The sequence below is a fragment of the Kryptolebias marmoratus genome, linkage group LG13 (genome assembly GCF_001649575.2).
Source record: "Kryptolebias marmoratus isolate JLee-2015 linkage group LG13, ASM164957v2, whole genome shotgun sequence".
Classification (NCBI taxonomy): Eukaryota; Metazoa; Chordata; class Actinopteri; order Cyprinodontiformes; family Rivulidae; genus Kryptolebias; species Kryptolebias marmoratus.
Window position 1 is genome coordinate 9,140,893 of NC_051442.1, and position 13,863 is coordinate 9,154,755.

A 13,863-nucleotide genomic window follows, 5' to 3' on the forward strand; every position below is an offset into this window, starting at 1 on the left:
ACAGTGTATACACAACATTATGAGGTGAAAATTTGGCTCTTTTTATTGTTATTATTCAACAATAATCAACAATTAAAAATCCTTAGTGAATGGCCAAATTCAAAATAATTTATTAAGAAAATAAACATACATCTTCAAAAATATACAGTCATTCATGAACACTGAGTTCTCAGTGAATAAATTGAAGACATTCACATTGTGATGAAGTCATTACAACTTACAGACATGTTGAAACACTTTCAAGTAGGAGGTGACAGGATGTGTCAAAACGCAGCGTGATACAGTTCACCATGGATGAAATGATGGATTGTGAGCAGGTCGTTCACTTCAGACGAAGAGCTGAACCTCAAACTACTCAATGAGTCTGTCATTTAAACATCCTGTTAGTGTACGATCGAGAACTTGAGAGAGATTTAAAATTACACCAGTGGCAACACGAAGGTCTCCCGTAAGGTGTAAATACTGCTGAACTGGAAGTTTGTGTTTAAGGTGCATCCGTATGGAGAGAAACACAGGAACCGTGCTTAACTGGGGTGAGGAGAGTCTGCCGTTTTCCCTTTCTAAGGAGAGAAGAGACAACACGTTCACAGGTTTAAGGAGCAATCATCAAGACTGGGAATGTGTGGTAATAAACTCTGCATTTGCAGCTAAATTAGAATGACAGTAAACTATTTGCAGGCCTGGTTATCGCTGCAGATGAGTGAGAATTCATCACTGTGAAGATTTCAATGTTACTGAGTTGAAAACATATACAGCAGCTGCTTACGTTGATGCAAACCCATAACCGTCACAGATTGGATTTAGACGTTTACGATGCGTCACAACTTTGTGAAAACAAAACAATCAAAAAAAGAGATTTAATTTGCAACCAAAGCTTTCATCTCTCCACATTTAGGTAACTAATTGATCACTGCCCCCAGACAGCAGCGCCGCTTTAAGAGATATTTTGGACTCCCTTTTTGGGGAATTGTCCTAAAATTCACTAAACTGTCGGAGCAAAAGCAGCTGAGATATAACAAAATAAAAGAAGAGCTGTGAAGATGAGTATCAAAAACATAACATTTATTTTATTTTTAAATTTCCTGTCTGTACTTGCTTATTTGAAGACGTAATTGAGCAGCTTTAAGTGCTATTTATGAAAATTTAACAAATGTTTTGTTGAAGGCAGATGTAGTCAAAGCAATAAACAGAAGAGAAGTGATTCTCAGTCCGTCCAGCTCACCTGCGAGTAGTTGAGGGGAGAAACCAGGGGCTGCACTTTTCTGTAGTCGGGCGGGTTGGCGTGAGGGTCGTAGCCCAGGCGAGCAAGCATGGGGGCGATTTCTGCCATGTCGCTGACCACGTCGGGGGGGATGTTCCCCACCCACTTGGAGAGGGCGTCTGTGTTCACCGGCTTCATCACCTGGTCTGTCGAACGCTCAACCCTGCACACAACAAATGGTCGCTTAATCTTACAAAGAAAACAGCCGGACATTCGTTTTTTACAATATTACCATTGCAAGTTATTGCAGTTAACTATGACATCTTACTAATACAAAAAAGAACATGATATATGATGCTTTTAGGCATACAGAACTTGTGTTTTTACAGTTGGGGGGGAAATAAAGCAGTCAGTGTAAACTAAATGAAAAGATAAAAGTATAAAATACTCAATTACTGGTAAGTTAGATACAAACAATGATACTCCTAAAGGATTTTTTAAAAAGCTGCAGGAGAAATCCTGAAAAAATAATAAACACGAAGTGCATCCAGATTTAAAGAATGCCTTAATTTGCAATTTTTAATAGTCAAGTCAAACTCTTCTGAGAAGTCTTCTATAAATAATTCAGAAGTATAACAGACCACACCTGATGGGTTATAAAACCTGTGAAGCTTCTTTTAGGTTTCAGTGCACCGGCTGCTTCAGAACTGATCAAAAATAAGAGTGCTACTAATTCTCTCAGACTGGGGCCTAAATCCTTCACAGCTCAGTTTGGCGATGAGCAGCAGACGGATTCCCACCAAATCTCCTGAGCATCTGGTCTGCAAAGAGATGCTTAAACAGCCACAAATGAGCAGAGCAACAGGAAAAAAAAACAACTATCTACTGTGGGCGGTCTGTAAGCTTTGCTCGACCTTGAAAAAGTTTGATTGCTTTAGAGGAAAACTCTGGCATCCCCCGTGGACTCGAGCGCGTGACTCGAGTTGGGAGTAAATCCGCCTCGCAACCTTAATTCAAACAATCTGAAACACTAAAAAATAACAAAACTACACATCATAATCTCCTGATCTCCCAGACCAAAAGTTATGTTTGAGTTGTGTTTTGAACATGTTCTTAAGTAATAACATAATTAATAATAATAATTTTTTTTGGTTGTTGTTTTGTTGGTAGTATTTTGAGGTAGCTTGCCAATTAATAATTTTAAAGCTGCAACTTTTAGTGCAAATCTTCAAAAATAAAATAAATCCCCCCACTTAAACAGGCCCTCTCATACAGGAGCTGAAAAAAGGAATAACTTGCGACTTTTTTATGAAAGCTAGAAAGAGTATTCATAAGTGGAAAACATTCAAGAACGTCAATAATTTTGATGTGATGTCAGACTGTGAGAAACAGATTAAAGCGTAGTGGCCTCAGTTTGTTTAGAAAAAGATTAAAAACAAGCTTGTTTGGACGAGCTGTCTTCTTCTCTCTAAAATGAGCTTGGCAGCGGATCTTAAGTTTGCAAAGCTGTATCGGAACAAACCACAAAACCTCTGGAACAAAGTGAAAATGAACTGGTATTTGACAGAGCTCGGTGTCTGAGGAGAACCAAACTCAGCCCGTGAGCATAAACCCCTGAAACAGCTGTCAAGCACAGAGGTGAAAGGGCGACAGTCTGGGCTTGTTTCAACCATGAACTCCCTCTGCGTACCAAAGTATCTGACTTCGATGTGAAACGATCCGTCCAACAGTTAAAGCTCGGCCCAAATTGAATTATGCAACGATAACAGCGATCCAAACCACAACAGGAAATCTACAATAGATTATCTGCAAAAGGAAAGAATCAATGCTTTGCAACGCCACACTCAAAGACCAGATGTCAACCCGACTGAATCGATGCGGTTGGACCTTAAGAGGGTTGTGCATGAATTATTTCCCAAGAACCTCAACGAGCTAAACCGACACTGTAAAGAGGAGTGGCTTAATCTCTAATCTCTCCAAAACAACGAGACTTTTTATGCCCTGTTACTTAAACCGTTAGTGTGTGCCGTCGTATCACCAGGACTGGAGACGCTACTCCCAATAACTACCATCACTCTTTTCTGCTCCATGTTTTGCTTCATTCATTTTCACTTTTGTGCACCTTGCTGTGCGTTTATCATATAAAAGATGTTCTTGAAACTGCTATTTAGTCTGGACTATAAAGTCTACTATAGTATGTCAGTGATTTGATGATCTATACGCGTCGCTCCATCCTATGGACCAAAGTTTTATTTTAGTTTAATCAATACAGTGTTGAGTTACCTGTGTCACCTTTCTTTCACCCACATACAGTAGAGGATGATGAGGATGAGGATGAAAATACTGATAACAGCTGATGGAGAGCATTTAAGCTGCGTTTGTAAATTTCTTACAGTAATTAACTGCGAAGTCTTGTTGGTCTGAGAAAAAGCTAACGAAGCTGAGAAACGTGTGTGAGCTCTGAGAATGAAAGCTGCCCTTTGTTGTGGAGAATAAATCTGATTATGTGTCCTTCGCGCACTCTGCAGAAGCGGCGAGAGGTCAGGTCAGAACAATCTACATACTTCTGGTTTCAGACGGTTCTGGCTGCTGTTTTCTTAAAGAGTCTAAAAGTTACTCCCTCCATTCTCCTTCAGGCCTTCTTACTGTCACACTGATGAGGAGTAAAACGTCCCCTGAAGAAGTATGAACAACAAGTATATTGTGCAAATTACTGGTGTAATAATAAAATAAGACCTCCTCAAACAGCCTCGAACCCAGCAGACTGGAATCAAACAAACAGTGTAATCTTCTTTTGATTTAGTGCCTTATCTTTTCTTACATGTACTAACCAAATGGAAACTATCAGCATTCTTGTGGGGGGAAAAAATAAAAAAAATGAATGAATGTGTGCCATTATCTGTGTTTACAAACCATATTGTGTCTCCACCCTGCGTATGAGAGCCAAAGTGGCTTTGGCCTACTTTGCCCTGTGGTTTCTTAAAAGGGTTTTTAATTTTTTTTTTTTGTTTTTTGGTTTTGATGTGTGGTTAGACTACTTCCTAAACATCTCTTCAGAACAAGTTCTGGTAAACACTTAATCAGCTTTTTCCAGAGAGAGAGAGAGAGAACAACAAAAAGTGTTGAGACAAAGATTCACCAGTTCTGCAGCACTTCCTTTTTTTTCATTGGCTGTGTTAAACTTTTATACATTTTGTAACTGATTAAAATGTATGTTTTAAAACACCCCCCCAAACTGAACAGATCTTTCAGATGTTTAATTTCTGAGGTGACTGACTGATTTTCTTTTTCATCAAGATGCAAAGGTGTAACAACTTCAAGTCTCTCGTCTGCTTAAAATTTAGGATCAGTTTGACATTTTAGGAGCAGCATTTTGAAGAGATGAGATGTTTCAACGATGTTCAAACAGCCTTGAGCTTATTTCTGCTGAGCCCTGAAGGCACGATAAGGCAGAGAATTTCAGATGAGTGCACTGAGGTTTCGAGATAGGTGCTTCTGAAACTTTTGCCACCGTTACCACAGCAGAAGCGAAAGGATATATTTTTAAAAGAAAAGAAAACGAAAAAAAAACTTCAGTTACCAAAAACAAAAAAAGTCTCAAAGTTACATATTTATTTCAAAACCTCACAACATAAAATTAAAACTATATGCATGTAAAGGCATGAGCGAAAGAATACTGAGAAGTTTGTTACGCAACATTTTAAGCACTCACTTGGACAGAGACACGCCACCGGCCTTTCCAATCAGCTCTTCGTGGTGCAACACCGACGGGTCCCACTGCAGCTCCAGGAAATTTAGCAGCTTCTTCATTTCCTGCTCTGGGTTGAGAACGAGGTGCTCGTATTGGACGGGCAGGCATTTGGAGTCCCCAGCCGCCTGGCACTGGGTGAACATGGTCTCGACGGCACTGCTCCACTTCGTCAGACAGTCTCTGTAGCTCGTCAGGTCAAACCCCGAGATGGTCACCTGCCACATGAGAAGAAGGTCGACACAAGAGGCCAAGGTTATGCTCATTTGCCATTTTATATCGAGATATGTGGCTGTACGCTAAAGTATCAGATACGTAGAAGCAAGGTTGTTAAGTTTCTTACAGCCACATATCTCAGGACACCATAGGAAATAAAAGAGACAAACACATAAAACTGTCAGTTTTCTTGTTGTGTGGCAACAGCTTGTGCCCAGACCGTAAATTCCTCACAGACACTGCAGCATCAGCACAAATCGATGGCGAAACAGCTCTGAAACATCAAGCCTGCGAGGACGTTTGTCTGCCCCAACGGAAAGCGAAAAACAACTTACCTTGCGTGATATCATGGAATGAACAGTTGCTCGTCCATCTCGTAGCATGAGAATAAATTTCGCTTTGGGAAAGATGCGGGCCAAGTAAGACAGAGACTTAAGTGTGAACGGGTCCTTGTTGCAAAGGCGAGGCGCAGGCTCCCCGTGGCCAACTATTATCTGGAGTGAAGATACAAAAACAGTGATTCAACATGACAAACAAGGGCTTTTTTTTACATGCACACTGTTGCTTCTTATTATAAAACCATTAAAATTAGTTTTTAATACTGAGATGTAAAGCATAAACATCACTGTTTAGAAACGGAGCAGTTATATTAAACACAAAAGTTTTTTTTTTAACCAAATAGATCCGTTTTTTACCCTGTTTAAATACAGCTTTTTGTGCTGACTGGTGTGTTTTCTTACTATTGGACAGTCAGGCTAAATGTTTCCAGTTTATATCCTACGATAAGATAAGCATCTTTCAGGAAATATCAGAGTGGTTTAGGTCTCATCATCTATAACTGACAGCAAGAAAAACGACCTCCTAAACTGAAACACAATCACTTTTCTTATTTTCATGTTGTTTAAACTTTTTTTTATAAGGTCTGTGTGTGTGTTTTTTTAAGAAACAATGAGACAACAGTTGACTGCAGTTTCAAAAACAAACATAACATACTGAGTATAAATATCAGTTCAACGACAGAGTATCGTTTCAGACATTTACAAACAAAAATGCTGATGATTATTAGCTTAAGCAACTTTAAAAATGTGTTTGTTTGCTGTGTACAGTTTTAGAATCACTGTTCAGCGCAGTCTGCAACAACCAACCCACCTCTAGCAGGAACGCTCGCACAGCTGAGTCCAAAACCTGGTCCGTGACGCCGGCCTCATCCAGTCTCATCCTCTCCTTAACCGAACGACTCCAGGTGGACCTCATGGCCAGGAGGCGAGGAATCACCCGGGTCTCCTCTCCGCACCGCACGGCGTTGTGGGCGTCCAGCATGACGCGCATCAGCGTGGTGCCGCTCCTCGGGAATCCCCCGATGAAGATGATGGGCGTGTCTTCGGGGAAGTGGTCGGCGAGGGGCAAGCTCTGATTGCCCGACCCCAGGTTGAGCTCCATCCAGCGATGGCGGTGACTTTTTCTGGGGCAGTCTATCCCGCTCATGCTCAAGTAGATCAAGGAGGCGGAACAGAGGAGCACGCAGCCCACCAGCAGGTTCATTCTGCTGCTCCTCATGGCTGTTTGGGAGTCGGGAGTCACTTAAAACTATGTTCAGGGGCAGATTAAAGGAATCAGAAGAGAGTGTTTTAAAATTCAGTCAGTCAGATAAAACCCCGACAGTCAAGGTGACGGGGATGAGTCCATGGGAGACGGCTGGAGGAGACGCTGAAGACGCTGCGGGCTGAGATGGCTCCTCACTCCTCTACAGCTCTGGAGCCCTACTGTCAGACTGCAGGATCCAAACCTGCTGCGCTCCACAGCCAGCCATGTCTCTTCTCCATGATTCCCACCTGAAAACAGAAAAAACACTTCAGCATGAGCTGCTCGCAAATCTCTTTATATCATTTACGAAACAGTTCTTGTTTCCTGATGTTTTCTTGAAAATTCTGACTAAGAGCTCCAAATCTTAGTCACCGCTCTGCACGCGTAAACCACTATCCATGGATTGATGGAGGCTGTTATTTTGAGAAGACTTGCACATACTTTCCAAGGGTAGGAAATGCACGCATGCAGTTTTTCCGTCCTAAAGTAGTCACGTTTCATTTTTCCTCTGGGGACCCACTGAAGCTATGTTCAAGTTCATCTCACGGCTATAGGATGTAGCATGTTTTTTTTTCTTCTTGACAGCTTCTTTCACACTTAAACATTGAGCAATACTTGTTAAAGCTCATATTACTACTTACAAAGCAAGACATGCTGCAACTTCCCCATTTATCTTCTGCAATATGCACACAAACAGTTTCAGCGGAGTAAGCTTTAATCTACTTCCTCTTATTAGCATAAAAGTAAAACACAAAAGCTTTGTGCGCAGCGATAGTACATAAATAAAATACACAAATAGTACAAAGTATCACTCAAGCATAGGTTATTTTAGGAATCTTCCCTGCACCAATTCCAGTAGCATGAAATGCCCCTTTTTTTCCCTGCTGCTCTCAAAGGTTTTCTGCCATGTTTCATGTTTAGGCCGGATGTGGAGGGAGTCTAACATCTGGATGCCATGTGGGGAGCCACTGCTCTCCCTTAGCTGGAGGGACCTGCCTGGAAAAAAAAAATCTCTGATGATCAGAGCTGAAATGAAGAACAGCTGGAAATGAGGACACCAGGGCTTGGATGTGAGATAAAGGTGCCGCCTTAAGCCACGCAAAGTCTACTTGTATACAGAAACTGTGGATGTGCAGTAAATCCGCTGCAGAGATTAAGCCGGCGGGAATTTGTAGTGATTTGTGAGATGATCTGTAGCTGCTGCTCGACCCTGACAGATCTGAAGAACTGCATCATCTGGACAAGAAGAGATTTTTCTCACTTTAAGAATGCAATAAAACTTATTTTAATATTTTGTTTGTCATCTTCAATGACACATTACTGTCGAAGCTCTGAACATATTCAGTTTACTTCTCATGGGAATAGAAAGAAGGAATATTTTTGCAACTGATAAGTGAAAAATTAGAGACTTCTGAATTTGTTTTAACGCTTTATCAAACAAAACAACTATAGAGTAGATTTTTGTCCACAACTGGTTCTTGTTATTTTTAAATTCTGTTATTAACCCTGGAAAAAGCCAACATACTGGTTTCATTTGCCAATGAAAATTGTTTTATTTGTCTGTTGAAACATTGTCTGAATCACAACACAAACAAACTGAACTGTTTATTTGTGATGCAGAAAGCACAGTAAAAAGGAATATATAATAAACTATAACATTATTGAGTTATTCCAACAAAATTATTCAAGATTTTTGTACTCAAAGCGCCACAAACACCTGACTTGTCTTTCATTGCATTGCATTAAAAAAGTACAAAATACGAAATCAAACGCAGAAAAGATTACCCTGAACTGAACTGTATCAAACGATGCAGTTTAAAATTATTTACTCCAGTAGTTTTTCTGATATATTGATATGCAGTTCTGAAGTGCAGGTACGAACCTAATGTAAACAAAACACTTATCGACGCACTTTAATCAACAAATCTGAGCAGAAACACATCAAAATTGTCAGATTTATTCATGGCTGTGGTTATTGATGTCACTTCGGCTGTTTTCATTTGTAAACAAACGCAGCTGTTCACAAATTTTTAAATTTAAGGACACATCAACCATTGATTTGAGAAGAATATTGTGTGGATTTTGTTTCTTTTTATAACCATTCCTCTACTTTTAACATGAAATATAGCTTTAAAAAAAGAACCTTTGGCTAAGATGGGCCTGACTCTTCAACTGGTTTTTGCTAAAACAAACAAAACATTCAGACAAATCTACAAACCTGACCTTGAAAAAGGGGCCACTGTGCTCACTGATCATAGACAAGCCAAACAAACAAAACAGAAGAAATAAAAACCCATAATGGCATGAAATAACAGGCTTGTTGAACTGGCTGAAAATAAAGTAAGACCAAAAAAAAAAAGTTGACAGGAAACCCAAGACTTGAATCATCTCCTGCTTAAAATTAAAAAAGGAACAGCTGACTTCCTGCCAAAGGTTAGATCTGATAGGTAAAAAAAAACAAGCCACAGTTTCCCTTTACTGGTATTTTAGAAAAAACAAATGCTTGTCTGTTGTAAGGGTCATTTACATAAAGGCTCTCATGAAATCCCATCTCTTGTCGTTTTTATTTTGAGCCGCACTCTGTAAAGATCATTTAAATGGTAAAAAAAAGGGGTTATTGTACGGAGGCCGGGCAGGTACAAATACACCTCGTCGATAAAAAAGCAAAAAAAAAAATGTACCCGAATCTGGCAACCAGGTAAGGAAACCAGCACAGCCTGCCACATTCACCCATTTTTACCTGCTACCGACGGACCCTTTCGGTGTGTGTCAGCAGCAAACAGCGTTTTAAAACTCAAACGTGATATAAAATGGTGTCAACTCACCAGCGTCCGTGAAAACTGATGATTTTTTTTTCTTCGGAAACACGACAAAAAAAATAATGACCCAAAAAGGCTAAAACGTGCAGCTCGTCTCTCGTCAAAGGCACTCCATTTTCTCTCTCAGGTCACAGTCGTTACGTCCACGAGATGTTGTAAATTTAAAAACACGGAATTACACAACATATTCCTGCCGATTCGAGCGTAACTTTGAACCGAGAAGTCGAGAGGGTCGTACCGAGAGAGAGAGAGAGAGAGAGAGAGGGGAAAAAACAGTGGACACGAGCGCATCGAGGCGGAGAAAGCTCGTCGCTGATTGGTCGACTGCGCCACATCTGCTTGGACGATTCCCATTGGCTGGCGTGTTAAAGGGCGATTTCGCCATTTTTGACAAACTGTTTTGTTTTTTTTCCTCTCACCCCTGCTCTCTTGAGGCTAAAATTACTTTACCACATCGATCGGCGTGCTCTCAGTGAAGAGCCCACCGGGGAAATTTAATCACAGTGTGGGGGTTAAAGCCGCCGCATTTAATTTACCCATCTTTTCATTACGATGCCCCTACAATGTTACAAAGGGAGGATACTCGTGTCGGACCGAGGCTTCTGAGGAAGTGTGATTAAATAAACCTGACAAAATAAATCAATAAAACATTAAATAACCACTGACGTTCATGAATGAGTAATAAGATGCATGAATAATTAACAGATTTTGTTCATATATAACAGTAGGTGTGCTCATGTTGAGGCAATTTGAAAGAAAAGTGGCTTTTTGTTTGCATTGATAATCTACAATCCCTCAGTCTAGCTAATTGATTAATTAGAGAATGATAATAAATGACCTTTTTGATACAAGATGAGTTATATGTGCTGTCAGGACAGTGCCAAGAGAACAATGAGTCGATACATGGCTGCTGCTGTATGTTAATGCATGTTTGAATGAGTTTCAACACGGCTTAAAAAAAGAGCTGCAGGGCATCTATTAACCCTGTTCATCCCAGTCTGTGAACTTTAAACAGTTTGCTTGTGCTGCAGCAGAGCCTGTCTTCGCGGTTTTGATGGTAAACCACAGAAATGGGGGCGTTTGCAGCAGTCTGACAAAGAGATTTTGTTGTTCGGGGGCCTCATTAATTCCTATGGGTAACATTACTGAGCCACTTGGATGCAAAATGCAATCACACCAAAGTTACCACTGCTCGGTGAGACGAGCCTTGTGAGCAGTAGCGATGGGTAAAATGTTTTACTTTTGTTCTTTCATCCTGTTCTCTACACAGAACCACTTCTCCTTGTGCAGTAGTTCAGTAAAACGCTGCAGCGTACACCTGCTGACCTTTTACGATTTGAAAGTAATGTTGGAATTATTTTTGTCCAAATCGCTGGACGACAAAACTTGTAGAAACAAAGAGGCCTTTTTAAATAACTGAGTACCAACTGGAGCAAAGAAAAAAAGAGAAACATCACAATAGTGTCATTTTAAAAGGTAATATGATTAATATTAACACAGTTATAGGTTGTAGAAACAGAACACCAATGATGCTAATTTACAGTTACATTTCTTTTTTTTTCTTCCATAAGAATTATGGTCAACTGATTACAATAAAAATATAGTATTGTAGAAAATAAAATCTAAATGTGTGTCTGCCACAGTCTCAGTGCTTTTTGCCAGGACACAAAGACCCTATCTGTACGGTCAGTTTAATCTCCAAAGACGTTTGCAGAACTACAGTTTCTCTCACTTGTTTATTTAAAAAGGCTGCGGTTTTCTGCTGCTTCTGCGTTTACCTCCAACAACAAGAAACATGCTGGTCCAAAATCAGTCTCCACAACTTTCTGCTTCTTCTTCTGTATCCCGACTGCTCGGTAAGCACAAAGACTGGTGTGATAAACAAACAGGAAGCCAAAAACAGAAACCAACATCCTTCCTCTGTGGTGATGCAAATGCACAAAACAGGAGTTTTTCAAATGACTAGGTGTGAAGCTGAACTTTACAGAACTGTGCATGGGAAAATACGTTCCTGAGTCAATTTATAAATGAGCAGACTTTAAGTGAAAATAAATAATATGGCGTTTAAAGGAGCTTCTTTAAATCACTGCTGCATCTATTAAGATACTGGGAGAAAAGATCGATACACTGAAGATATTTTCAGCCTTTTCCTGCAGGCTGACAATGTATTTTATATTCCCTTTGAAACAAACATTCAGAGAAAGCGCTGCAGCTCATAATAAAACGTGGGTGGAAAAATATAAACTCCCCTGTTTGTTGCTGACATGATTCAAACAGACAGTTTAAGACAGACTGAAGCTGTTGCGCTGAAGTCGATGATCATCTTTTGGTCCTTCCTGTTTGTTTCCAGGCAAACAGGTGATTCTCTCTACACCAACATGAGTAACAAGCTCCTCTAAGTGGTGGTCTGTTGGCATGTCGTTCCTTAAAGCAAACTGGTGCACATGAAGGGTATTGGTCCAGTCCAGTTCTGAAATATTTTTAACCCGATCTCCAGTTCTCCGCACACACGGCTGAGTTCTGGCCCGTCCCTGCGTCATGACTGTCCTCCACCCTCGCCCGCCTCTGCGTCAGCGGCAGCTGCATTTTCCTGCTCCGGGTCGCCCGGCAGGACGTCTGTGACGGTCTGGATCAGCTCCTCAATCTGCTCCTCTGACAAACGCTCTTCGCTCTCCTCCACCATCTAAACACGAGGAGGAAACGGAGGCCAAAATTAGAAATATTCTTTTTCCATAAAAAAATAAGCATCCTAAAGAAATGCAACTGGGTTTTTGAGTGGTATCATGTCAAGAACGTTGGTTCTCTATTTAAGACAGACAAAAAACTTTGGCTCCATTTAAGAGCTTTTCTAGGGTTCTGATCAAATCATGTGATTTTCTATGCAGATGGAGTTTGCAGTCTTTTTTAGAACTGCAGATGTTCAAATTGAAATGAGGTCAACAACTCTTGAAGTGCCCCAGAAAACTGGAAATTTAAACATCTACAATTCAGTGAAGCCTGGCAAAACTCTACAGACTGAAAGAAATGTGATAAAATGGGGGAAAAAATGATAATTCCTGCTAAACATCATCGTACACCACAGCCGTTTCCACAGAGTGGATGAACCCTGGGAGGAATATCTTCAACCACATTTATGTGAGTGAGCAGAATGTCCTGCTTTGGCTTTTTTTTGTGTGATAAAAATTCAATATCAGGAATGCTGAGGGGACGGTTTTACAAATCTGCTCGAATCTGTTGACGTTATTGTTGAAGAGACACCAGACTGTTTTAGTTTCTGCGCTACGAGTTAAACTCTTCATCAAGCAAAATGTGATTTGAAAGGGAGTTAAACATTTAGGTGGTAAAAAAAATCAAATAAAATAAAGTTTGTAAAAAGATTTTCAAACCAAAGAGTTTCAGAAGATTTAACAAAACCTGACAGTAAAATGTTAATGCTATGCTATGTTTCTTTTAGACCAAAACAAAATAATCAATAACTAATTAATAACAACAAATAAAAATATAGGTGTTAGTATCTCAGTAATTCACAAAAACTTCATCCATCATACTTAGGAATAAAAGGGTTATCTCAAGCATATTGTATTTTTTTATTTCAGTAATTTACTAAATAAATGACCCTGTAATATTTGGTAAGCATCACTGGAAGTCAAAAACGAAATACAAAAAAACAAGCAGGCTGTGCATCTGTATTTTCTGTTTACAGTTTAAGAATATTACTAAGGATTATACTTAGAAGAAACCACAGTATGAATTTTTACACACCATGAAACAACCTGCCACCCAGTTAAAAAATGTTTTTTTACACAACTAAACCCAAATTCTTAAAACTCCTACAATCAACCAGCTACTATTTTCCACTTCCCGTTTTGCATTCTTTTAGTTCATCACTTATCTCGTTTCCCATCTTTGTTAGTTTCACTTTATGCATGTTTTGTTTTCTCAGTCTCACATTTGTTTCCTGTAAAAACCTTCAAGGCAACCCTTCAGTGTTTTTAGTTTGTAGGCTGTGGTTCAGCTCAGTGTGTGGCTCTGCAAACAGAGCGCAGATAACACCAGGTGCTTTTATTCAGTATTTAACAGGAAAATATTAAACTGTTTTTAAGTTACAAATACTCCTTTACAAGACCACCTTGAACAAAACATATAGGTGCTGGTCATAAAATTAGAATATCATGAAAAAGTAGATTGATTTCAGTAATTCCATTTAAAAAGTGAAACTTGTATATTATATTCATACATTACATACAAACTCATATATTTCAAATGTTTATTTCGTTTAATTTTGATGATTACAA

At 39.7% G+C, this 13,863-nt stretch overlaps 2 protein-coding genes across 2 annotated transcripts in view; both read right to left on the bottom strand.

Moving 5' to 3' along the window:
• Window positions 1-20: 20 nt before the first annotated feature.
• LOC108238895 (protein-tyrosine sulfotransferase 1) lies at window positions 21-9,852 on the bottom strand. The gene is made up of 6 exons (XM_017421256.3): window positions 9,575-9,852; window positions 6,315-6,997; window positions 5,501-5,659; window positions 4,914-5,167; window positions 1,223-1,424; window positions 21-560 (listed from the first exon to the last, which is right to left on the bottom strand). The coding sequence occupies exons 2-6, from the start codon at window positions 6,720-6,722 to the stop codon at window positions 525-527; spliced, it is 1,059 nt and encodes a 352-aa protein (XP_017276745.1). The 5' UTR covers window positions 6,723-6,997; window positions 9,575-9,852; the 3' UTR covers window positions 21-524.
• Window positions 9,853-11,032: 1,180 nt separating this feature from the next.
• Window positions 11,033-13,863, bottom strand: part of LOC108238892 (calcitonin gene-related peptide-receptor component protein) — a 6,139-nt gene continuing 3,308 nt past the window's right edge. Inside the window, exon 6 of the mRNA XM_017421253.3 lies at window positions 11,033-12,251. Coding sequence (XP_017276742.1) covers window positions 12,105-12,251 — 147 coding nt within the window. The 3' untranslated portion in view covers window positions 11,033-12,104. The remainder of the gene's footprint in view (window positions 12,252-13,863) is intronic.

What these genes read in the sequence shown, in the direction of transcription:
- LOC108238895 (XM_017421256.3), bottom strand. Translation starts at nt 6,722, where the DNA reads ATGAGGAGCAGCAGAATGAACCTGCTGGTGGGCTGCGTGCTCCTCTGT. An exon ending in ATTCCATGATATCACGCAAG is followed by an intron (nt 5,168 to 5,500) that starts GTAAGTTGTTTT and finishes CTCATGTGGCAG; the next exon opens with GTGACCATCTCGGGGTTTGA. An exon ending in GGTGGCGTGTCTCTGTCCAA is followed by an intron (nt 1,425 to 4,913) that starts GTGAGTGCTTAA and finishes TGTTGTGTGCAG; the next exon opens with GGTTGAGCGTTCGACAGACC.